Source organism: Typopeltis vanoorti, chromosome 3 (genome assembly GCF_054136105.1).
Source record: "Typopeltis vanoorti isolate ZY-2024b chromosome 3, IOZ_Tvanoo_1.0, whole genome shotgun sequence".
Lineage (NCBI taxonomy): Eukaryota > Metazoa > Arthropoda > Arachnida > Uropygi > Thelyphonidae > Typopeltis > Typopeltis vanoorti.
In genome coordinates this window covers 29,965,320-29,992,932 of record NC_143551.1, presented here as the reverse complement: position 1 = coordinate 29,992,932, position 27,613 = coordinate 29,965,320, and the positions used below count along the sequence as shown (strand labels likewise).

At 35.8% G+C, this 27,613-nt stretch overlaps 1 protein-coding gene across 2 annotated transcripts; it reads left to right on the top strand.

Annotated features, from left to right (window-relative positions):
- Nucleotides 1-2,239: 2,239 nt before the first annotated feature.
- LOC150108012 (protein Tob1-like) lies at nt 2,240-27,392 on the top strand. Of its 2 annotated transcripts, none has more exons than XM_090415511.1 (2): nt 2,240-2,827; nt 24,573-27,392. In XM_090415511.1, exon 2 carries the CDS (start codon nt 24,627-24,629, stop codon nt 25,854-25,856), a length of 1,230 nt encoding a protein of 409 aa, XP_090271637.1. In that variant the 5' UTR covers nt 2,240-2,827; nt 24,573-24,626; the 3' UTR covers nt 25,857-27,392. The 2 variants fall into 2 exon arrangements, with proteins under 2 accessions (XP_090271637.1, XP_090271636.1); XM_090415510.1 differs by lacking the exon at nt 2,240-2,827 and adding an exon at nt 3,387-3,586.
- The last annotated feature ends 221 nt before the right edge of the window (nt 27,393-27,613 follow it).

Genomic DNA, 27,613 nt, shown 5'->3' with positions numbered 1-27,613 from the left:
TGAAGACGTACTTTTCCATAGATTTTAACCCCAAATAGAAACGATAAAATTTCTAGTATTTTATTATATAATAAAAGTGAAGGATTTCAGTCATGCATATTACGTCATGTAATTACTGAATACTTATTACAAAACGGAAAGTAAAAGTATTGGAATGATGAAAGGAGAATTTTGGCTGAGCAAAGATGAAAGATAAAGAAAGTCTGTAAAAGGGTGACTCTATTGATCGGTTCGGCAGATCTTCCATAGACGCCATTTGTTAAGGCAGAGCAAGCATTCAGGTGAAAGGCTTCAGTACTCAAAACACGATAAGGCAATAGCTCGGGGGAAGGGGAAGGGGTGTGTTTTTATAAACTACCGGCACATAATTGGCCTGCTATTTCATCTCCTCTTGGGACGCTATTATCCGCTATTATCCTTTATCTTACAACTACACACGAAGCACTTCTTTATCTCCCTAGATGATAACGACCAAAAGACATTGTAGCAGTAGCGTGTTTTAACACGTGGCAATGTAGGATAATTATACGTGTACACCGCCATGAAAAAGTAAAAGATTTTTTTTTTCATAATCCCCCACTTCTTGTCTAATTGCTGGTTGATATAACTTTCTTAATTGATGTTTAACTAATTAGCAGCAATACTACTAATAATTTTTTTCGATAAAATTCCAACCAGAGGTGCTGTGATAATGGCGATACCTGCATTGTTCGAAATTTGTCTCTTCGAGTTTTCCTTATTTTCAATTCTATACAAACATAAATGATTGATTTGTGTGTATTAATGCAAACATAATTATTATTGTCTAAAGGGAATAATCACGAAATTAAAATATAAAATTAACTGATGAACGAAATGAATACTTACTTGACTAATGAACAAATATCGTGACTAAATAGTACTGAAATACTTCTAGTCAGATTACCTTTGGTGGATTATGGCGATACTTACATCGTTCGAAATTTCTTGTTTTCTCTCCCTAACCTGCTATTCATTTTCAATACCATATGAGAACATAAAGAGTTATTTATCGTACTCGAATGTTCTCCGTGGGTGGCGAAACATTGTTATCAGGACTATAAATATCTCGCTTAAGCCGTTACCATGACAACAGGAAAGTGTGGGCCTACCAGCAAAATGCAGTTACTTGTTCATCCTTGGCGGGTTTCGAAAGACGGGTCCATAAGGGAAAAGCTAATAAATGAGACGGGCATTTGATATCCAGTAATGCTAGACAGCCAAGTGCTTTCGCCAAACACCGTGGCTATCTGGGTGGGATTAATGTAATGAATACTGCAGGTGTTAGCTTTCACCTGTTTGTCGTGTGCTTGCTTCGCCAATGGATGTAATCCGATTGGATGTTTGTACGACTGCCGAAGATATCTCTGTCAAACACTCTCGACTGAATCATGTTTGACAGAAGAGAAAGAGGATCGATGACATCTTTAGGAGTTAATTTTATTAGAAAAACTGCTTAACATATTTTGTAGTTAAGCGATTGAAGTGCATCAAGACGATCAGTAAACAAATTGCCATCATTACCCAGCTGTAATGATGGCAATTGATCTGTCTGAATCAATGCTCAGATTTCAATGCAAATCACAAGACCGTTGTGTTTTGAATCTCGATACCAGTCGGATGATATTCGTTGTTGTAATCCGACTTCAAGTTCGAACATGTTTGTGACTATAATCCAAGAACAAGCTTAATGATGTTCATGGTTGAAGTGTGATCACGATCTTGGTTTGAAACCGGATTAAAAAAAGTGAGATTATGATCTTGGTTCGAAACCGGATTACAAAAAGTGTGATCATGATCTTGGTTCGAAACCGGATTAAAAAAGCGCGATCATGATCTTGGTTCGAAACCGGATTAAAAAAAAGTGTGATCACGATCGTGATTTGAATTCAGGTTCCCATAGAAAATCCTCCACTTTAATGCAAGTAGAAGTAGAAATAATAAAAGGTGATTAATCAATGACGTCATACATTTAACAACAATTATTTATGTCCGAAACTTCCTCAAAGAACTCCCATGTTCTTTCGTTCTGTTTTTCCCCATTTCACGCAAACCTCACTTTTCAACATAAACAAAGAACTCGCGAATGGCATAATTAAAACGTGACGTTATTATTAAAACAATTATACAGTTGCATGTAAACACTTCTTTTTCTTTTTTGTTGTTTTTAAAACGCAGCCATTTCCACCTTTAAAGGTTAGAAACAGCGATGGCTAGAATGCGACTAAACGCAGACGACTGTGCCTTCTTTTCGCTAGCCCCTTTGACCTTATTTCAGCTCTCACTAGGCCGACGGCATCTTGGGAAAAGTGATTTCCCTCAACATCAGCTGGTCGGGCTGTTAAAGCGGACGTCATGCACGACGAGGAAGCCTTCGGAAAGCCTGGAGTGTACATGTAGGTGTAGCGGGCGGCGGAGACTTACAGCGCCCGACACGACTAATGAGCAACGCTTCACTTGTCAAGCCGCCGAAAGGAGCTTACACAACCCCAAAACCGATCGTCACCTTAAGAGGAAGTTCGTCTACTCTTCGACAACCCTTCCGAGGACATTTTTTCACCGACTAAGGGACTTAGCAACGAGAGGGTTTACTTTGTGAGGCGGAGGAATACAACCAACCGGGAAAGACTGTTCTAATGGAACTGCTGCCGATGCTAGAGGTCGAACAGAAAGGTCGGAAGCCTGGTGTTGGGAGGAAGGTGTACAGGATTGTATAGTGGCTATTTTTTCTATTTTTGTACCGCTTTTGTCTGTCTGTTTGTCCGTATGGGCCTCATACTCGGCCCTTCCTGCTTGGAGTAACTGCAAGGTAAGGAATCCGACAGTTCCGCATTATTGATTACCCTGAAGAGGTTTGGATTTTAAAAGTTTTTTTTTTCTTTTTTAAATCGGGGGTTAAAGGTAGTTTTAGTCGTAAGACGGATGAAGTGTTGTCAGTGTGTGTTAATTTCGTAAATGGTGTGGTGCGGTTGATTTGTGTTCCCGACTGGTTTTTCTTTCCAACCTTCCTTCAAAGCTGGCAAACCGTAAAGTGTTGAGCCGTAAGAAGTCTCCGTCAGCTGTTTCATCGATTTGCGGCCGCTTGTGCCTTAGCGTCCTACATTCTCTCATGTGACGGATTGTTTTGGACTTTGGAAGGGCAGCCTCTGTTTTAATGTGGTTTAACCGGAGAATATTCTGGATGGTGTGTTTTCCTTCTTGTTTATCTGTGCGGAGAAAAGAACGTCCGTTTAGAATATTCGCATGCTTGATCACCGTAGAAGTTTTGTATTTCTATTTCGCCTGGCTCGTGTGTGTGTGTGTGTGATCTGAGAAGCTGTTTAAACAAGTATTAACTAGTTTAGAAACACGCTCATTGGTTGCCTCGAGTATCTTACAAGGAAATGAAATTGTTTTTCTATTTCGTTTCCTTCATTTGTGTTTTTATATTCTGTTGAATAACAAAAATGATAACCGGGAATTTATTTATATTGTGTACCTGTATTGTTTTATTTTAGATTTTCTCTGCAAAGGTGATAGAATGGCCTTTTTTGACAACCCTTTCATGTATTTGGATTTAATCGGAAGAGTGAGATTTTTTTGTGTATAATAATTATTTATCACAGCTAACTGACATTTAAATTTTTCATTTTTAATGCACAATAACTTTATATTGATTCTGTATTGTTATTAACCGATTTAATAAGCACATTTTATAATAGGATACGATTAAAAAAAAAAACTAAGTTATAATTTTATGTGGCAACCTTTTGGTCACCAGATGGCGCAACGTCCGGTGAAATCTATTTGAAAGTAATCACGTTAAGTAAGTTTCTGCTTTCAGGCGCGTTTTTTTCTGATGTAGTAGCGCCACCTAGTATATATTTATACTATTATTATTATTTTAAATCGTAACATATATTGCTTATTTGTATTAGTTCTAGTTTTGGATCAAACCTTTTTACCTGTTATTTTTCTGTACCTTACTACTATTGTTGACAGTCGTTGTGATCTTTGTATTTATTAAACAGCTCCAATACTTCAGGTAAAAACAACTGCAGACTTAAGTTTCCATCGAAACATGACTATATTAAAGTGAAGAAATATCCTATTCTGTCATGAATAGACAGATGTCATTACAGTTTTCTGTATCGCATTTCTCATCCCTCTATTAGCGATAACAACAACTGAGAAGGCACTTTCTAAGCTCTTTCGATATAAGAAATACGTGATCAAATATGCCATAGACGTTCTCAGACAGCTACTGAGTAGGTCATCTATCAAGCTCGCTACCTGTGTTCTAACAAGACATACCGCGAATTCCTAGGAGATACACGCAAGAGTATTTTCTCCTCATCGCTAATGTCCAGTTCATCATCAAAGAATTCTGCTGACGTAAGGCCATACAGAAATGTTCAGCTGCAAGCCAAAAATATTTCAGCTGACAGTGAAAATCAAAGAAGGTGCCAAAAATGCAGGAGATAGATCATCTGGATCCTGACGAGACTCAGAAAAACAGCTTGGGAAGATGCAAAAAAAAAAAAAAAAGAAAAAAAAAATGGGAACCCTATTCGAATACAAAAGGATCATTCAATAGAGAGTGAGGGATCGTTGTATATTCAAATGACATTAAGTAGCCTTGAAATAACAGAAATTCTCCCCTCCTGTCACCCTTTTTCGATTGGTTGACTATCTATAGTGGATAACCAGAGGTCAAACTTATCAAGCGATAAGAGAATACCCCCCCCTCCCCCTAATCAATGCTTAAAATAACTTTATCTGTAGAATTTTCCACTCGCAGGCTGTTGAAATATTTTCTTTTATATTTCCTTAAATGCCCACATTTTTTTTTTTCCAACTCGACTTCAGATATTTTAAAACTAATCTGTAATTAAAAACCCACGGAAATACAATCACATGCAATACTATAATAGAGAAAGTATTTCATTAGACGGATTCGTTTATCTAACACTTTTACACATTGGACAGCTCTATAAAACTGATAAAATAGATCGCTTTTGTTCTGGAACAATGGAAGATAATATTTGAAATGATTCGCCAAGTTACAATTATTTGTGTATTTGAGTACGTAAACAGTTTGTGCAAATAGAGGTTTGTTGAAAATTTTTATCTTTGTGATACTCAGAGAGATTAAAAATATTACTTGATAATTATAAAACATTCAGAAGGTGTTGAGTTCTTATATCTGATAGATACGTACCAAAAGTATTCAATAAATGTTTTATTATATATTTTTTTAATTATCAAGAAATTTTATAAAGTGAATAAGACTTAAGGTAATTTTTGTGCCAATTATATTTCCAATTAAATATTATTATTTATTTATAACATTTCTAGTTTGTCATAAGTTGAAATATCCTTAAACATACACACTACAATAATTTTATATTGTTTGCTTTTATTGTCCATAATAATAATTAGTCAAAACTTCTAGTCGATTTCACTTCACGCGAATGTCGTTTTCACAAATGCTCAATGCAAAATACTTCCACTTAATTACATTCCCAGCGCAAATATGATCTGTTGTGAACGTGCTTGCTATTGTTGAAACCTACATGGTAACAATTAAAGAGCTGGAAGTCACGTGCTTCGCTGTGTGTGTTGGGGAATAGAGTGCGCATGAGCAGGTGCATGATAAAAGAGATATCTAAATGAAATGTTTAAACAAAACGACACGGTCTTTAAAGGTTACTGCCAAGGTCATTGAAGGACGATTTAACAAGATTTGTTGTAGTTGACAGTTTATTAGTTGCCATTCCAAGCAAGTGTGTTTTCCCTGCTGAGTAATTAATGCTATTTCTTAGAAACATGATCAGATTAAAAGTCACATATTGGCGTGTCAATTTGAATCGGTTTGTATTTGTTCAGCTGGTGAAGTTGCAAAGGGAATGTTATGCTATCTTCCGGTGTCTATTCCTGGGTGGTGGTACCCTTGTGATAGTTGAAGGAATGTACACTTGTTATGTACCGATAATATCATTCCTCAAAAAAAAAAAAAATAATAATAAAATTTATAATTTCAAATTCTGTCATGAATTATTATTTTTCTGTAATCTTTTCCCTTATTATTATTCCTCTGCAACGAACAACTCATAAAGTTTTTTTTTTTTTTTTTCATTCAGAACAAAGGGAAACGTGGCTCATGCCAACAATGCATGACTGTGGTGCCAGCAGACGATACATTTCAACATACGCGTACAACAAATCTAATGAGCGTTTGTTGTCGATTTCTATTTCCATGGTGATTGTATTTCCATGGAGATATTTTTGCTTTGTTTGTAGAATGACTGGATATTTTTTATTCGTGTTTTTTTCTCCTAGAAGAGATGCAATTATCGGTACAGAGATACTAATTTAATGTAGAGGAAGTAATCATGCCTTAACTCCACAGCTATCCGAGTCACTTAACAATGATTCCCTCCTTGCGTGTTGCTTGTTTATTAGGTGTTTCGATGATGCTTTTCTTTTTTACCACCTTTTTTCCCCCCTCCCTTCTTTTGCGCATTTCCATAGTCTCTCCCCCCCCCCCTCCCATCTACTGCTACCAATCGTTTGGGATACGTTATTTGGGATTTTCGGTGTTCCGCTGTTATCTCTCTCCCAGTGCCGCTGCTGGCCCAGTTCTCTCTATTGATCGTTGGCAGGCAGTGTCTGGAAGCTTCGTTCTTACCATTTCCGGGTTGCGCTTTTGGGCACGTCGATTCCATTTTGTCTCTCTTGGGAGTTGGTGCAGTCGGAGCACACACTGCTGGATGTTAAGTGTTTTTTTTTCCCCTTCTTTCTTTCTCTCCTCTTTTGTTTTTCGTCGCCTTTTTTCCCCGAATCTAGTGAATGTAGCAACATGGTTTGCATGTTAGAAAACTTTTTTTTTTGTTTCATTTACCAAAGAGGGGATAAAATTTACAGAACTTCAAAAGAACTTTTTGCAAAACAAAAAAAAAAAAAAAGAATTATGCAAAGTGACTATTTATTTATATTAAAAAAGGGTCCAGTGGTGTTTTCTTACCGGGCAAATTCTTCACTGATCAAAGGGATAAATAAGAAAGACCGATAGTCTGTTTCCATGGAAACAGAATAATCTACTTTTCCTTCCTTATTTTATTTATTTATTATTTCTTTGAAGAAAGAGTTGATATAGAAAGATATACAGAGAACTCCTGGAAAAATAAATAATTTAAATCTATCAAAACCGCTAACTAGTACAAGAGATGAAAGACGTGACAGACGGAAAAACACACTAGATGTCCATAAAGCGTACAAGATGTATACAAAATTCAGTTCTTATTCTGAAACTTATATATTTGTTACTAAAATATAATTAAACATTTGTTATTCTTTTGTTGAGTGCAATTTCTAGAGTATTATATAACCTTCATTGGCAGTATGATTTTTTTAAAAATTTTTATTATTTTTAAAATTTTTTAGTATATTCTGTATATATTCTGTGGTTTTATGCATAATAAGGAGAATGAAAGGGTTATAGGAGGTCTGTACTCAGGCAATAATAGAATTTTTGGATCTAGTTTCCCAGACATTCAAATGTGTCTCTAAATCAGTAGAACAGTAACGCCATCTTGTTGAAATTACTGCTGTTAGATAGCGATCCTGTTCAATGTATTGGAACAATGGTTCAATAGTCTTTTACCGTGCCATTGATAGTAGTTTCCTATTGTTATCGTGCAGTGTAAGATTTAGTTTGCATCGTATCTGAATATAGCTGATACAATCATTGGTGTAAAAATATCTGTATATTCCAGGCCAAGAATTGTCTGTTTTCTTTTCTTGTCAAGGCAATCTGCATGATACACATGGTACATTTACCAAGAAACGTATTTGTTAAAAAAAAAAAAACAGTCCGGGTCGAGATTAATGCTGTTCTATTAACAGCATTTATCTCGAAATTGTCGGTCTTCTATTACTGTTTCTATGTCAACAGTGAAGAAAAGTACTCCATAAATGTAATACACAGAACTTTGTTCCTCTGCATTTTGAAAAATCTTGTATGACTTACTCGAAGCTAAGAAATTATGGTAGAGTTTTGAAAGTTGAATCGTCAATACATCAAATAAAGTATTACTAAATAAACAAACTCTTGAAAATGTTAATCACTATACAGACAAACTGCTTTTTTTATTATTCGGATTGCATTTAAGTATAATTCTATAAATTGCAAAGTTGATACTTTGCAAATAGAAACTACAAATCGAATGCTACACGGCTTTTTTAGGAATATTTTAGGCGATAGTAAAAATTGCACTTAACAAATATTATCAAAATTCAGCAAACTTTGACACACTGGCCGTAGAACACATTCTCAGTTAACAGTAATGCACTGGACTCATAGCTTTAGTTGTTTGGTGCCTATTAACACAAATTCCATTCATTTGATAGACCAAACAAGAGCCTTCATTAACTGAAATTGTCGTTAACCAAATTAATTTTGAAATATTTTATTCAAATGTAGTTAAAGAAAAACAGCTATTTATATGTAGTCTATTTTCATTAATTAACTTGCAGAGAGTTTCTATACTACGGGAAAGAATTTGCTAATTTTGTTTTTATTTTTTAAGGGTAGTTTCTTATCACAAATCCTTAAAATATCAAATATCTTATCTCTTCTTTGAGATTATCAGCACTTAAGAGTCAAGATACTGAGCTCACAACCTTATAAATCAGGATTACAAACTTTTGATCGGTTCATATAGTGCTTCCCTCTACCGGTAGATACAAATCAAAGTTCATTACTTCGTGTGAAAAAAAAAATGTTATAGGATTGAGTCCCATAATTTAAATTCTGTATTTAAGATAATCAAAGCCTATAGTAGAGCGCCCTCTAGAGATATGCATTTGCAGAATTGAAATCATTTTCTCACTGTGACTTTCATGATACCAGTAATGCTTGCTTCTAAGCGTTGATGCCATACCCTAATTACGGTGGAATCTGTTTTTGTTTTTTTTATTTATTTATTTTGGTTAATTCATCTTTCTAGCATTTTCTGAGGGAAATTCGGGCCAATTATTATTGGGGACTCCGATACGCTTTATAAATCAGATGCATCGAAAGAAAATGAAAAAATTAAAAAAAAAATTAAATTTATAAATAAGAAATAGGACCTAGTCTTCTAGGTGGGGTTCCATAAACTGTCTCTTTAGGTTTATCCTTCCTCATACTATTCATTAAATCGTTCCATTGCCATTATAATCCTCGTTTTTGTTTTAGGCTCAGTGGCCTGCTGGGCCAAGTAACTTGGCTTAACAGAAACCTGACTAAGGGTGGTTAATTCTATTTTCATAGTTTTATGTCTGTTAATGTCATGTAATCTCTAGCTTGTTTGTCTTGAAAAACAATTCACCCTCGGTATGAGATCGACCAACTCACCTTCCAATTAAAAAACCGCTAAAAAGGTTCTTTGGGTTCTAGAGACTCGAACCCAGGACTCTTCAATAAATGATATTCGTTATTGACTGAGTACATTCTGTTAGCCAGTTTATTCTGTTTCCCAATACAGTACACAACTTAAAAATTCTGCCCGCATAATCTAAAGAGTTCATCCAAGTTACAAAACGTAGAAATGTACAGAGTTCTAGACATTATTGCCTTAAGTGCGATACACAAAGAAATGTACCGCATCTACATACGCTTGGAACACATTAAAACCTAAATATTACGATATACATTTTTACAATGACATGACCTTTATTTGAACCATTGGTCTAATCGACCATTCTCGAGAAATTTATTATTTCTGTAGGAGTATAAATATTCTTGGTTTGCATTTATGTAATCTGAATTCGTTTCCTATGGAAACGAATTCAGTTCACAAAATTTATGCTTTGAAGAACATTATATTTTAGGCCTTGATGTTAACTAAAGAAAACATATGCTTAATAATAGCGTGTTCATTATCGCTTTATCTCGGAGGAGAAAAACAAAAAAAACAAAAAACAGTGACCTATAAACGTTCAGTGATGTATACCGACCAGGAGAACACGCGCGCAATTCACGCACACAAGAATGTGTATATTTAGCAATAAGATTAACCACATTATCCTAAAATTATGGCTATGAACGCCAATTTCGGTAAGTTGTGGGTCTTAAAGGGCTTTTAAGTATCCCCGATTATTTTTATTGAAGAGTGCGATATCTGAGTCAATGCAGATACAGTAGATTTGAAAACACTTTTTTTTTTCTCTATCTCTCTCTTTCTTTCTCTCCACGTTATAAAAGCAGGCATAATTTTGATGTCAAATGAGTTTAAATGCAAATCAGAACAGCGAGAAACTCGACTCAGATAGTACTATTCTTAGTGTCTTATTCATCCACAGAATGTCAGAATTGTTGGAGAGTAACTTTTAAACATGTAAAACTTTTAGAAATTAAGCCCTATATAAATCCAAAGTTAATAATCGAAATGTTAAATAAAACAAACGAAACATTTTTCCACAGCTGCTAATTAAAACTTTTAGCGGGAGCTTAACTTACTGGAGATAAGATAACATTCCTTAGCATATCACCAATAGAAAGGAGCAAACGCAACATTAGGATACTTCAGATGAAATACTGTTGTGTGTTATTTGATTCATCCTTTAAGTCAAGGGATTGATCACATTTTCCGGGGGTTGGATTAATATTAAATTAGTCTCGGATCGATTTACAAATTCTAGTAAAGCGTTCACTGTTTGATATTTGAATAAGATGGATGCGACGTTATGTTTCCATGGCAACGGTAATTTTTAATCTTGGTTTTCTTGATATAACGTCTTGAAGAAATATATATATAGGATTCAGATATAGAGAATTATTTATAATCCGCAGAATATTCTTGTTTTATATTATTCATAGGAAGGGTATATACAGTTTAAAAGATGAAACAAACTCTATTGATTACATAATCGAAACGTATAAACAGATTTTGGACCTGGAAATAGACTAATGATAGTACAGTTTAAAAGAACGAACGGCGAAAACCTATTTCAGTTCTCAAATGCAGGGCTACATTTGGAGCAGGCTTAACACCGATTATTACATTTTATCGAAATAAATTCTATTTTTGTAGCGTTTTCTAATTATATTTTGCGCATTGCAATGCGTGTATTATAGATGCATATGGTTGGTATATAGCACTGCGCCCTCTACCTCCAATTTAAGAAATCAAATCACACTACGAAAGGCGACCATTAGTTGATTTATCGAGCGCATTATTATAAACGAATGGGTCAGGATTTTTCCACCTCTGCCATTTCGCGCCGCATTGGAGTCTTCGTTGCAATATTTGGACGAACGTCACATCATGCAAAAGAGTCACGTGTTGTTGAAATACTTCCCTAATCTTCGCCTCATCGACACATCCAGAGCGTAAAGTTACTCGTGGCTGAGCACGTCAAATGAGTAGATACGATCTCTGTTCTTGAATGTGTGTGTGTGTGTGCGCGCGCGCGCAAAAGTTTAAGGATGACTGCTTATCCTTTGTTTCCTCACTGAATTAAGAAGGAAGGTTGAGGTCTAAAAATATCCTAAATAACGGGCATTCTATATATCCTTTCAACTGACAAATTTTTTTATAAAAAAAACACTAAAAGTGTTAATTATTTTTCATTCTTTATTCAAAACATTAAATAATCTTAATAAAATTTAATAATTATCGATAAAAATTAAAGACACCATCATTTTACTTATATAAGATAAATACAATTTATTTTGTATTTTTAATTTTATTCTCTTGGAGAGACAGCGCTGTAAGTCCAATCAAAGTATCTTAACCATACTACCGCCCAAGATGTCTATACATACACGTTCAAGTTATCATGGATGCGAAGTGCTTATTAAAATTGTAATACCATTGATATTACATTGAAATATATGATGGATACGAAACGTATGGGGATGCGTATTTGATCCATTATGGCCTGTAAGGTGATTTTAATTCCATTGCGATACTACATAAAAATGCATCTAGAAATTCTTCTTCTCCCTACTACATATTAGTCCTTACTGGCCTGCTACAGAGCTGACGAGCTCTTCTAAGTCACCTTATCCCGAGGATAAGGTGACTAGCCCTATGTCTCCCGGTATATCTCTGTATCTCGGTCTATGGCTGTATCTCGTGTGTTCACGGGGCCCAGATAAACTGGGGAGGTCCACGCCCAAGACCTGCTAATTTGGTTATGTCTGAGAAAGATCCCTAAGCTCTTCACGTCGGCAACGGGAATCGAAACCCAGGATACTCCTCTCCCATACATATGGTTGCGAAGCGCATAGCCACTAGGCTAACCAGGCGGACGCATAGAAATGATTATTAAACTTCCAACGAGAAGTTGGAAGTTTAATAATCTCATGTTTAATAATAATTATAAGAATAGCTCATGGATCTATGAATCCATGAGTTATTCTTGCAGTTCATGTAATTACTACCACAGTGCGTTCATGCTTGGCTTTTGCGTGTAAGTGAAAAACTAGAGAAACAGTAGATAACCTACAGATATTGTGTAACCGACCGGGTGTGTCCAAGAATACTCGGAACACGACATTTAGCACTCACTTGAAGCCAGTCTCATCAATCTCCTTCATCATCTTAACTCAATAGTTTTCATTCCAAGATAATATTTACTAGATTGGGAAGACTATAATTTCGAGGATGTGCTGAACGATACATAGAAACGATAAGTCTTACTAGATAATTGTTAATGGTTAGCAAGAATTAACTTGTAGATTATAGTTAGAATGTAACATACTAGAGAAAGAGGATAGTGTCTAAAACTGTTATCATTCCGTTAAGCCTAAGGAAACTCTCTCTCCCCCTTCCAAACTCAAATATTTCTTGGTGTACTGTGGCATCCTTCAGCTCTCCCTATTGCTTATTTTCATTTTATTTATTTAATTTTTACTGCGGAATCACGAAATTGCAGTGTTACCACCTTACGTAAGCTCATTTGTCATGCTTCATGTAAGTAACACTAGTCTAATTTAAGGCTAATGTTTAAGTAACTTTCAGGGTTATAAAAATTGTTTTCTTTGTATGTCATACAATAGTTTGATTCACTGCACTTTAAATAAAATCTCTCGTGGCGCCATCTTTCAGCCATCGAACAAACTAAATTTTAGAAAAAAAAATACAATTTTATAAATAATAATAATAATAATAATTTGATATTTAATAGACCTGAAATATTTGTTAAAAGAGATGATCAGGAATTAATAATGAACAATTTATTTAAAAAAAAAACTCTTGAACTATACTCACAATATATATAATGAAAAATAAACTAATCTATTTAAATACGTTACTTTAAATTGTAATTGTTACATTTTTTTCTTTCATTTCATAGTAATCAATGGTCTACCTAAAATAGGATACGCATCAGTTTGACCTTGGGAGTAGGTCGTAAGAGACACAGCATAATAACCAGAATGTAGTAGTCAATTATGACAAATTCGCTCACTGTACAGTGGAAAGGATAATTGGGATTATGCCAGCTATCTGATGAATACTACACTCAATGCTTATATCTGATGAATACTACACTCAATGCTTATATAGCGTGCCCATATTAGACACTCTCAAAACTAAATTTAATTTAAGTGCTCAGTCAGAGAGAATACGTCAAATTTGATGTATTAACATATTTCCCACAATCGTCTATATAAAATAAAAGATAGAGAAAAAAAGTGGTGTCCTAAACATTGAAATGAAATTTCAAAATATTTTTTTTTTATTATTTCTCAAAAATAGGAAATATTTCGAAATTATTAATTAATTTTTAATAGTTCCATCCTTTTTATAGTTACAGATTTTATATAGTACATAACCCAAAGTTATTTTCCTTGGTTTAAAGGGAGAGAACCGAGTAAATTGAAATTGTAGTTTTATTCGAAATCACTTTCCAAGGAGATACGTGTTCTGGCCGCATTAATCTTTGACATGTTCTGCTCCCGTACCTTTTCCATATCGGGATCTTTCCATTTATCATCTACTCTAATCACGTAAAAAGATGAAATATCTTAGATAACATTTGGTGGTCTTCAACAAAGGGCACTTGACCTTGTTGTCACCTTTTAAGCTGAACATTGAGGGCCGATATCAATCTATTTTAAGAAAATATTCTAAAAAGAGGCATTACATACATAGTTTTTGAAAATGTGCCCCTCCCTCTACCTTTCTCCCCTTTTCAGTTAAATGAACTAGTCTACCATTATATGCTGCGGGCTTCTAGAAGGCTTTCGTTTAGCTTTGCTTAGCCCTGACGTGTGTTTGGATATTGTTTTCCATTCATCTTGTTAGTTGTTTGCATTATTCTTCAAACAAGGAAATAGTTCGTGGTGTCGCTAGAGAGAGAGCGCATGTGGAGATGGGGGGAAAGGGGAGGGAAAACAAAAAGGAACGCTATATCGCCATAAGCGTCCCAAGGCACGCGATGGTTTGAGCCAGACACTGCAACGAGACACGGTCATGGTCGATTTAGGTAGCTACGCTCCCCATGCATAAGCTTTTTTTAATACTCTTTTTTTTTGTGTGTGTGCTACGGTTGTTTTATTAATGAAACATTTGTTGCCATGGCAACGATAGGTTGAAATACCACGAAGGAAAATTCAACTAGATGGACACTGTAGGATAACATTTAACCTTTGGGATATCCAATTCAACGGTTTAGATGGGAGAAATCTCAAATCGGATAGAATTTGGACAATAGCCAGATCCCGTTATAATTTAGTGCAAATGTCTTAACTATTACTAAGATGCAAGTTTCAAAACCGATAAACGAATTACTTCTAAATCCAATAGGAGTACTGCTTGATTCTAAGTATCGACACAAAAAAAGCACGCTACATCCACGAAAAGACAAATAAAAAATATATCTACGTTGTCAATAAATCAATAGTCCTTCGCCAAGCACATGACATACTTATACAAACATCTGCCCAACAATCGAATTCTGCAAAGAGAGTTGTCCCTTGTGAACCACCGTACATTTTGTTGTAGCTGACAAACAGGAGCGCTAGAGAAAGGGCTAGCATTCAATGACAAACAATGCTTGCTTCTGCTCCCTGTGGCGTATTAGAAGTTTTATCGCTATCATGACAGACCGGATTTTAGACACACTGTGGTGTTTGATAACTGCAAAAGGGCTTTAGAGTAATGAAAATTCTCTGTTCCTTTTAGCTAAAGTGAATGGCAGGATATTTTATCGCTGCTCAATTGTGACAAATAGTTAAAAGGTTGGCCTGGCAAACGCGACAAGCTAATAAGAAGAGAAAGATGGGACTTGGAAGAGAAATTAGGAAAGTTCAAAGAGTCGGGAAACCTTTTAACTTTGGTGGTATTATCTTTGCAAGAGGCTCTGTTGGGTTCGCTGAATGAGTTATTTCCTCCTCTGAAAGCTGTTTAACAACATCTTTACTGCGCTCCTTATTTGCGAGGATGGTCGACAGAATGAGAAATAGTTATCTTAAGCAGCAAAATAGTCCGTTACTAAAATGAATAGACAAAACAAAGCAAATTACATTGAAATTGGAAATTTATATTGGCGATATTTTATTGGCAAAATTACCCTGAGTCTTGAAGCAAATTCCTAAGGATAACGGAGAAAATTTTATAGAAAAAATTGTTATCAGTAAGATGGATAATTAAAGTCGTTATTAAGATATGAATTAGCTTGTTGGCATTGGTGTATAATTTTTGGCATACTGAATATGTTGGCATGGCAACCAACATACGTCCCGCCCACTTATGTTATTTTCTATTTCAGTTCGACGTGTAATAGCCTTCTTTTAAAGTAGCTTCTCCAATTTAGAGGTTAGCAATCATGGTACGCCAGAGTGTACGATCCTCTACCATTCTTTTTGATCTCTTAATAGCTCTTGTTACTCATTTCTTTATATCATCAACCCAAGAACATCTGGGTCTACCAGGTAATTTTCTTCCCTCGAATACTAATGTATAAATACAGTTCTTGCGTTTGCTATATAAATTGGCGATCTTGGCTTGTTGGTTGGCATATTGTACTGCAGATTGGGAATGTTTCCACTTCCACAAATAAATCAAAGTGTTTATACCGATGCATGCACCGCAAATGTTTTGGCAAAAGTATTGGCAAGTAAATCGGAGATATTCTCTAACATGTCAATAGAAGATGCTCTGTATTGACATATATATTGAAAATATTCTCTGTATCCATTAATATTGTAAAATTTCTATTCGCATATAAGCTTTCAAATTTTCTCCTTTGTTTAGGATACGTGGATATAAATCATCTATAAAAAGGAACACTGTGAATAAAAACAACTGTCAATAGTTCGGTAATAATCGCGGATGATCAATACTTGGCACAATGCCACATACTCTAATCATTCGCTTATTGTTCTAGGATGCTACAAAGTGCTAGTCTGACCAGTCAGTGGAATAAATATATTTGCTCCTCTGCCGATGTCATTTGGTCTGTGCGCATGTGATGAGAACACGCGCCCACACACACAGAATAGATATTCAGGCAGAAACAGTGTGCCAAGGTCACTTTGAATCCGCCTAGTCGTTTGCGACTGACCTTCAAAATGGAAATCAATATCTCTGTATAGATAGCTTTTCTGTTTTACCTCAGTGCTGTGTGGAGAAGCCATCATCAATGGAGAATCGAATGAAACTTGGACTAGATAAGAGATCGCTTTATTTTTTTTTATGACCCTAATTTTTAACATTTCGAAAAAAAAAGTTTATAGCTTGTATCTAAGTTCGCCACATCGCTCTTTGTTAGTATTGCTTATCACAGTGCCATCTTTTGACGTTTTGAGGAAATATTAAAATTAAAGATGCGTTTTGATTTTATCTATATTTGTCCATTCGCTTTTTTTTTCTTTTTTTACCATTTGACTTAACCGTTTGTTTCAACCAGATTCAAATAATTTAGAAGATCAATGATTTTATGGATCCATGTTATTAAAAACAAAGTTCTGTTTTGATTTTATTTTTATATTCATCGATGACAAACATCGATCATGTGCCTACGTACAACTAAAGGATGGGTGTTTTCAAAGCCAGACAATGTTACGGAGGCGAATTGGGTCATCGATTTTTTATGCCCTTGATCTTATGTTCACGGTTACCGACAATGACTTCTTCAGTAAAAGGGCAAACGACCAGTGGCGACACTTGTGGGACGCTAGCAAGACACATGTTTTTTAAAGTAAATTGTACAGCAAGTTATCCAATAACCAGGAAGATGTCCTAGAGATCGACTATTTTTCCGCATTTATTCCTTTAAGATAACGTTTTACACCCAATACGATTTCAGTTTTCGGTGATGAACACCAGATGTCGCTATTTAAGCTATGACGAACATCACATATTATGGAAATTGATATTTCAATAATACACAGCAGTATCGATTGCACTGTTGTTTTCTATATACAGAGTCAATTGTATATCTGATGTTGCTATATCAACAGCGCATGGTTTATTGGTCGATTTAAATATCAATGTGCACGAGTTCGTGAACGGAAACATTAATCCTAAGGTTGAAGTTTAATGATCTTTCTGAATATTCACAATAAAATCTGGTCTTGAAAGCTCGATTTTGTGCATCGTTTTTATCACAAAGCTGATAGATATCACGTCAGTCGTATTAGTTCTAGCTTCGGTTGGTGTGTTTAATTTCATAGAATATTCTCATCCATTTTTTTAATGTTTACTTACGATCTCCTTTTTTTTTAATCAAATTTAGCAATGCACCCATAACAAACTTAATCCTTTTTTTTCTTCGATTTCCTTCTCTAGTTTGCTGACAGTCTTTCAAACGAGTTCAAACAGTCACCAGTAGTCACCGAACGCGCATCGAAGTTGACACTCAAATTTTTCGACATTTAAAATTGTTGCATTTTATAATTCATCGAAAAAGTATAAGTAGAAAATTCAAACAACTTCGACGCTAATTCTCGTTTTGTATTCGCTTTTCTTTCAACTAATCTCTTAATTAAAAAAAAAAAATTCAAAATATCTTTTTCTTCCTATAAAGCAACAATTATTTTGGGATTAAATACTTTTAAGACTACTTCCAGACTAATAAACGTGTGAAGGATGCGCCATCTAGTGTTGTTCTTCAACATTATAATTGTTTAATGAAAAAGGTCTGCAAGTGGGCTACTCACACGAAAACTTGCAATCAGCAAATTTCCCTACCACTGTAAAATGTAAGAATTCATCCTTCTACTAAGTGCTCGAGTGTGCATTAACGTCTTTTTAATTAAGCAGTTTAAGCGATTCTACTCGTGAAGAAATGCTTGCGTTTCTGGTAAAGGTTTCACATATTCGGGAAGTTGAAAAAAATCTGCTTAAAAACTTGCAAGAAACGTGGCAAAATGAGAGAGAGAACGCATTGCCTTTCGACTTAATTAAAAAAAGTGTTTGTATCATCATGAAAGATTTTTTTTCCTCTGCTAAGTGACTCTTATCTCTTGATTCGTGTCTGCTTTTAAGCAAATCGTATCCATGGAGATAATGAAGATGAAACTTTCTCAAAGGAACGAAAAAATGACACAAAACTTTATATGGTTAAGATCTGCACGCACGTGTTTAGTTTAGCAACAAGCGGATATTAAAGTGAGGTGTCATTCATCTTCACAAGAACCTCCCAATGGGGATTTAGAAATATAGATGCAGACTTAGATAATGCCAAACGATAATAAGTATATCTAAAAAGAATGGCGTTGGAAATCCTATAAAATATAAAATTAGCCTATTCAAGAAATTTTAATTTGTTCAAGAAAATCTTAAGGATAACATTAGCTTATTCTAGAAATTTTGGCTCATTCAAGAAAAATCTTAAGGATAACATTAGCCTATTCTAGAAATTTTGGCTCATTCAAGAAAAATCTTAAGGATAACATTAGCCTATTTCAGAAATTTTCGGCATGTTCGAGAAATATCTTATTAAATATGATATTAGCCTATTGAAGAAATTTTGGCTTCTTTAAAAATTCTTGATGAGAGCACCTAGACTATTCAGGAAACATCGATTTGTTTAAGAAAACTATTAAGGATAACATTAGCCTATTTCACAAACTTTCGATCTGTTCAAGAAATATCTTATTAAGGATGATATTAGCCTACAATACTAAGGCTTATTCTATTTAGGGATAAAATGCTTGTAGTGCGTTTAAAGGATAAACTTTTATAAAACATTATTAAGCACTAGCATATTACAAAAATCCATACTTGAAAAAAAATCATTTCTTAAATTATATTTAAAGGATGACTTGAAAATCAGTATAATGCTGTCCTACTGAATAAATTGTGTACAGTGGAAAATATGGACGTCTATTAAAGCTGATTTTAGCTTGTTCTTTCATAAAATTTGAGTATATGAAATTTTGAACAGAAAATTTCTTAAACGTATTAAATCACAGCTTTCTGCGATTTAAGAGAATATTAAATATTATCTTCATCCAAAAAAAGTAATGAATTATTGCTAACCAGGTGTCTTCCAATAGATTTGTGTGCTACTTAGTTCTTCTGTTGGAGATTGAAACATTTTTATGATCATGTGTTATTAGTTTTGTCCAATTTAACTATCGCTCTATTAGGGATCGTTTAATGACTCTTTCCAAAGAGAGTAAAACATTTCAGAATATGAGTTATAAATATTTAATGTCTGTCAATGTTGGCATTGCTAAAAAAATGTGAATTTTCTTTGATGGTTTTAGTGGTCACGACCTTTCGGTCATTAGCAGGATCTTATCAGATCTCTAAGAAAAGATGACCTGTCCTCGTCTAAAGTAATTCGGGTATGGAGATCACAGGGATTGGAAAAAAAATCTTTTAAACTATTCGCTATCTTGATTTTTTTTGCTTCCTATCTCTCGCTTGACATATCTGAATTAGGCCACCACAATCACGTTTAATGCTGTTACCAAGGCAACCCCAGTTGCAGCACGAGCAACTTTATTAATGAAATAATGACAACTTCTGGAGCTGTGATTATGTCGAAGCACGGTTGTGCTTGGCAGCCAACTCTCGTCCGACGATAGCTATCCCGAGGGACACCTAGTGGTAGAAAGCGAAATTAAAGGCTGATTTCTTAATGGATATCAGTGATTCGGTGTTGGTACCACGGAAGGGTAGTCACGAACGTGAGTATAAGCTTTTATTCGATGAACGTTTTATGTTACCGAGTTATTTGTTTTAGCTTTTTTAGATTTTTTTTTTATCTGAACACAAATGGAGAAATCGTGATCCCGTTGCTTGAAAATAAAATATTTCTGTTTTCGGATGTTACCCACTTTGTTGAAGAATCATCCCTTTAGTTTTGCGGGCTGAAGTTCCAAGGATTATATTTAACTAAATATAAGTGCGCATTCATGTGATTTGACGTTAATCTTTGCAGTTTTCTGAAAAAAGTCTTCTATCCCTTTACTGCAGAGGTTTCTACGGTTTGCTAAAAGGGAAAGTTCAATAGAAAAATTCACAAATATATGTGGATTTTCACCATCTTTGATAAGAATTAAATATTTCTTTTAATTTTTTATTCTTTCTCTTTGTTTGTTTTTACTTGTCAGTGACGCAGTAGTCAAAACGTGGTCTCTAGTAATTAATCGGGATGAAGGTCTCACGCCTGGCGACGAGATTCATCTCCAACTCTAAAGTGGCAATCCCATCACATAAATCCATGTCCAAAGCAGGATTCGAACACACAACAGATACTTTACCACTCGGCTAACCTGCTTAACAAGGACAGTTTAAGCTGCAATTGATTTTGAAGATGTAATAGTGATTTCTTTTAACACATCATCATCATCATCAAATCCGTGCCATGTATCCTCAAAGGGGTGTACAGGATATGATAGTACTACATGAAAAAATTACATCATTATTAATTTCCTATCTACAATTTTCCTCCAAATCAGTCTGTTACTTGTCAAGACTCCAACATTATCAGATCTTATATTTCTATCGTCTAAAGCACTTTGGACCGTATCAATCCACCTATATCTTGGTCTTCCTCTGGGTCGTTTTCCTGCCAACCTGGCAGAGAACACTTGCTTTGCTAATTCTTTTAACACTGGTAATAAAAATATCTAGTTAGCCTAAAAAAATTGAAATTGTTCAAAAATTTCAAATTTTATATTTTATTTCCGAACAAATACAGTGTACATATAGAAGTTAAACTGTCTAGAAGAAATTGTATGCTTAATATAAGATAAAAAATAATTTTACGCGCATAGTTCAACAGAAACTCACAAATGGGTCATATCGACTTATAGTGAGAGCATTTCGATATTTATTTCATGGGAATGTTTTGCGAGTATTTAATAAGTAGCCTAAGAATTTTTTTTTCTAATTCCTTAAACTGCCTGTTCAATCATTTGCATACCTACTTCACTTGATCATTACTAAACTTACCGCTATTTGAATCTGTTTTAGGCTTAAAGACATTGAAGACAGTACTTTTCAGCCCACGTTTTTACGAAGTTCGAAGACAATACTCTTCAGTACTTGTTGAACTGTCATTACTTAGGACAATTTTTATATCAGTTAGTTTGCTCTTAAAGACAAAACTGGGTTGAATAGATCCCTATATTTCACTAGGGTAGCAATGGGGTATCGCAGAACCAGAACATCACGCTCCTTGTTGTTATTTGCAATTATGAGGAAGCAACTCAGACTTATGGGATTTGTATTATGCCCGTAAATTGAGTGTGTTCTCTTGTCGATTTGCGTCTGCTTCTAGGAATGAAAAATCCAACTCCCAGGGAAAGGAGAGCGATATAAAAATAAAGACAGTCAACACTCTTTCTAATTTTACGACTTCATTATCTTGAGAAGGAGATCGAGAGGATCAGACCCTCTCTACCACCCATACGAAGATGTTTATAGTTATTATAATCCCTTTGGCAATATACCACATCATTAAAATTCTCTGTATCTAGGTTACGCTTGGGCTATGAATAAAAAAGAGTGGCTTATACGGATTAGAATTAATTCTGCTACTAAGATTGGCCTATCTTGATAATAGGATCAAAAGACATTAAAGACGTTAGCTTTGATTATAAAGGGATTCAGTATGGAACGTTTCGAAGGAACTGGTGTCCCTCATATTAATAGTGACGTATCAAGTATTTATAACATTAATCAATTTAGATTAGTTGCTTTTTCATTCTTGCTCACCATAGAAAAAGTTCGGCTACCGATGAGCTTGCAGTGAGTTGATAAAAAAAATCGATTTCATCTAATTAACGTCTTGGGTTTCTTTTTTTATTTAACTTTAAGCCGGAAGTTTTCGGATCATCTAATTACTTGGTAAGAATAGATTCATCAACACTAGATTAGAATTTGAGAAATAATAATATATATAGCAAGTAATTGTCATGCGATGCCTAAGGGCTTTTAACTGACGGCTTCATAATAGAGTCTGGTGTGTTATTAAAAAAAAGTATTTATTAATTCATTTAGTTTTTACTGTCGATTTTTTTGAAAACAGGTGTTTTCCCTTGATTATAGGAAATTATTGAAGGCTCTGTCGCGAACTAGGATAGATAGTTTTCTCCCACTTTCCTTGTTTCCAGCTGTAATCATTTGGGATTGGAAACTTGTTACTGTTATCTGCAAAGTGTTAAACAAACACGTGCATTTTTTTCAATTGCAAGTCTGAAGACATTTTTAATAAGTCGAAATGTTTTTTTTTTTTAATTCATGCGTGGTTGCCAAAGGGAGACTGTGAAGGTAATTAATGCAATTAAAGGAGACGATTTTTCATTTAAATATGATTATCAAGATGGGCTTGTTATTGTACGCGTGCATATGTTTGGTTTTACTTCAACCTGGCACTTATTCAGTGCCAGGTTGAAGTAAAACGAACTTCATCCTAGTTGTGCCAATTTTTTGATTAGAGTAGGAATCTTGTATGAAAATGAAAATCTCAGTCACCGCTTTTGGAAATTTTCATATGAGTTCTCCAAAGTATACCAGATGGTTCTAAAAGCCATTAGGCTAACTCACATTCAGTTAAGAAGCTCCCAACAATATTTTACTTTCTTGTTCGTAATGCAAATCCAAGTCTTTGCAATGTAGCTGTAATGATGACGAACTATAGCACATCATCCGTAGGGAGAACATGTTGACCAGTAGACGCAGATGGAGATGAGTAAAGTAAACCCCCAACCGCTGCCGCAGAAATATGTGAAACCAGAGCTACAAGCCGCTAATTTTGACGCTAAAATGGAGGAATATTGATCCCCAGCGACAGATCACTTACTGTCACCAGACAGATGATGTGTTGATCAATCATCACCAGCCACAGATAGATTCAAGCTAATATTTGTGAACCAATATAAGCTTCTTAAATCAGTGGTTTTGTTGGATGATCTTGTAACCCAATTAATAGGAACAGAAAATGCATTTATTAGAAATTAAATTGTTATTGTAGATAGTATATATTTCTAATTTTGTAAAGGAAAAAATATTTCCAAACTTAGTACTATGACATATTCCTGACAACTGGGCTTCGTATTTTTCTATGGCATTTTTCCTGATTCTGTGTTTGGCACTGTTCAGCATTCTCAGTCAATGTTTGTAATTCTATCTTCGAATCTTTTGACATTCTATGCGAAGTATTTGTAGCTGCATGACTCGACTAGAAGTGTGAGTTTTTGGTAGGCCATCTAAAGAGAGTTCCTTCATCTTTTGCATGCGATGTGTGGCAGTTTGTTGTGATAATGTGTTCGCACGTGCCTCGAGATATGACGCCAGCCTATATACCTCTTGTGGAGTTATTTATAAAAATGATGAGAATAGATACATGCCGGGAAAGTCTGGTTGTAAATATCTTTAGAAGTGCGTATAACCTATTTAGAAACTACTCCTTCTGACTATGGTACGATATAAGAGGAGTATGAATCATATTCAACTCCCTCTTTCTCTGCAAATGGAGTCAAATACAATAGATTCTTATGGAAATCCCAAACATCAGTGCCTAGGGAGGGATTTGAACTCGCAGCAACTTTAAAATTGCTACTTCATCGTTATACATACGAAATCTGGCATGTTATGTAACGTATAAAACACAAAAATAAAATTTTTAATTAAATTCAAAGTTCTGATTAAAATTCCAATTAAAAATATGAAATTGTAAAATTAAGTTAAATTTGTTTTGCAAAATTTCATCAAAATTCATCTCGCTGTTCAAGTTGAAAAGATGACATGAATTTATGCAGTGGAAGGTATAAGCTTTTTTTTTCTGATATTATTTCGTTTTTCAGAAAGAATTTTTAAAAAGATATTCCTTATTTGTTTATTGTATTTAATATTTTAATTAAAATCTTTACGGAGTGTTTGAGAAGTTTTTGCTTCTCATTTCTTTATTATTTTTTAATTAGTCCCAAACAGTCACCAATAATCAGACCAAGTTTGGTGTTCGCGTGTTGTTGTTATTACTGCATTAATTTTTAGCAAAACGCGAGTAAGAGATAATAAAAGTGTGAGGGTGGGATTCTTAGAGCGCGTGATTTGCTGTGAGTTAATTTTCTTTCTGAGTGAATATCTGTGCACTGAAATTGTGTTTCTTTGTTGCAGATTTCAGTGGTCGGTTCAAGAGAGCACAAACAACAACCGGAGAGGAAGGACAGAATGCACGTGGAGATTCGCGTAGCGCTCAATTTCCTAATATCTTTCTTGTACAACAAACTACCCCGCCGTCGCGTCAACCAGTTCGGAGAAGAGTTGGAGAAGGCGTTGAGGAGGAAATTCCAAGGTCACTGGTACCCGGAGAGGCCGTTCAAAGGTTCCGGATTCCGCTGTTTGAAGACAACCCTTCCTCTGGATCCTGCTTTCGAGGCGGCAGCGCGAGAGAGCGGCATGCACATGCGGGACATCCAGGAGAACCTCCCGCAGGACCTGAGCATGTGGATCGATCCGGGAGAAGTGTCGTACAGGTTGGGAGAGAAAGGGGTGGTCAAGGTGCTTTACAGCGAGTCGGATCAGTCAAACGAAGGTCCCGAGCCGGAAGTCACGCGAACTTTCAACCCGGAAGCGCAGTGTTTCCAGCCCATCGAGAACGTTGCCTCTCACCTGGGTGGTCTCTCCCTGTCTCTGCACTCGTCAAACACTACTCCGTACGGAGGTGCATCGTCGCCCACAGCGAAATCTCCGAGTCCAGTGAACGCGTTCATTCCGAAATCGTCGGCTCCGTTGACATTTACCACGGCAACGTTCGCTCAGACGAAATTCGGCTCCACAAAACTCAAGTCGAGCGGCAAGAGGTCGCAGCGGTTGTCCCCCACAGAGTTCACCAACTACGTCAGACAGAGGGTCACCGTTCAGCAGCAAGGTCACCAGGTGGCGCCACCAGCAGTCACTGCCGCCATGTTTGCCGCAGCAGCCGCAGCTGCAGCGGCTGGCGCACCCACGACGGGACCCATGCATCGGGCCCGTTCTCTGTCGCCGAACCCTCAACAGCAGTCGGTCGAGCCAGCGTTCCTGGTGACCTCCTCTGGCCAGCAGTTCGCTCCACAGGGTAATCTTTCCTCTCCCGCAGCTCTTCCGTTCACGTCATCGAACGTGTACGACAGTGCGAACGGCAGTTATCTGGGCGACGCCATCCCCCCGGTGAGCACCAGTTGTTCGCACGTGCCAGCAAAGATGGCCCTCAGTCAAGACCAGCGTACGGCGAATCACCTGACGGGAAGCGGTCGGTTGCCGTTCGTCGAGAAGGCTTTCATCGGCAGCAGTAATTTGAACGGCAATGTGAACTTTAATCTCGGCGACACGCAAAAGGTCTTCGGTCTGGAGACGTCGAGTTTCAACCTGAATGCAATGTCGTACCCGGTCCAGTACCAACATCTGCTGGTCGCCAATTAATATGGCAACAGCTTTGTCACCAGGTGGCAGCCTAGTTTTAACTAGCCGTGTCAAAAGCGTTCTGTTTCTTTATTTTCATATTCCGGTTGTGAATCTAGTGGTCAATGTGATAAGCGACTACAGGTGATAATGTAGATCTCCGGGTTCAGACACTCTCAAGTACAAGCATTGTATACGTACTGTTGTCTGGTCGTTAAATAATGCTACTACTACTACTACTACTACTAATTAATAATAATAATATATTAATAATAATAATCAAGGTCAATAACACACAAAAAAGCCAAGATTCTGGAAAGATCTAAATCTTCAAACCGGACATTTAATTGTGGACCAGCTCACTTCTTGTTTGCTTCTGATGAATGCTCGAGTCTAACAATGAAACGTCAATTTTGTTGTTGGCCTCCTCGCTTACGCCCGGTTTGGTGATCAAAGTCCAAACCACGGTTGGTATGCGGGTTTTATTCCACATGTTACAAAATGGCACCTGCTCAGCAAAGGGGGCGGCTACCATTCCACTAAAGAAATGTCCAGTGCCAGTCGTTAGTGAGACCATAAGGGGAGTTAAGAGTGTGTGCATGTGTATGTGTGCAAGGCGTGTGAATGAGGGGAGAAAGGGTGCTAAAAATAGCCACCACCTCTCTCTCTCTCTCCTTTAAAAAAAAAAGGGTGCTGACCCTCCCAGATTCCTGCGTTTGGTAGTCGACCATCAGAGGGCGTTGTGCAATGGTTTTTTCATGCTAAGCCTAACCTGAGGCTTAGCAGTAGTTGTTGACCCCAAGTCTTTCCCAGAATTTTTGTGAATTAAGCAGTATTTCAAATCGATGTTAATATATTTGACTGTTATATAAAGCTAGTGCAGGTATATTTTCTTACCACCAAAGCTACATTTCGTGTTAGTGTACTGTTGTACAGTGTACCGTTGTACAGCATGCGAGTGAAAGTGTGAGAGCAAGTGTAAGAGAGGCAGATATTGAGCTATTCTTTCTAATAAAAATTTTGGGTATTAATAATAATAATATATATATCAAAGTGGTTTAACTTTTCTACAAGAGAAGTCAATGTATGCTATTCGCTTACTTTTTTATTAGCTTATATATACTTATATGTTTGTGTATATATATATATATATATAAATATATCTGTATATGTATGTGGGTGTGTATATATGTATATGATGTGAATGTATATTAATATGTATATATGCACCTACATATATATCATATATAAACAGTATGATGTAACAATTTCCATGTACTTTGATAGTATGTATGTGTGTGTGTGTGTGTGGGTGTGTGTGTGTATGTGTGTTTTACGTGTTTTTTCTAGGTTCAAACAAAAAATTTAATCCAGGATTATTGTAGCGTATACCAGGCTGTCAAACAAAGCCAAAATAATCAATTCCTTTACCCTGTTTGTGTACAACTTTTTTTTTTTTTTTTTTGGTTTCTATATAGGTGATCTGATATTGTGCACAAGTTCTTTCATACCTTGTTACAGTTTTTAAGTTTATAAATAAACGTTACAGCATTTGTATGGTTTTGTCTTTTGGTATATATATACAGTGTTATTTACAAACAATGAATGAATATTTAAAAAATTCCCAGTTGGATTTGTACATAAAAGGTAAGAAGAAAGCTCGAGGAAAAAGTAGGTCCTACCAAAGAAGAATAGCCTGACTTCACCCGAGAAAAACCCTGACAGCGTCGCCCACTGCTTTGATGTTTTAGTTCTGTATCGATGCGCCACACTCATGA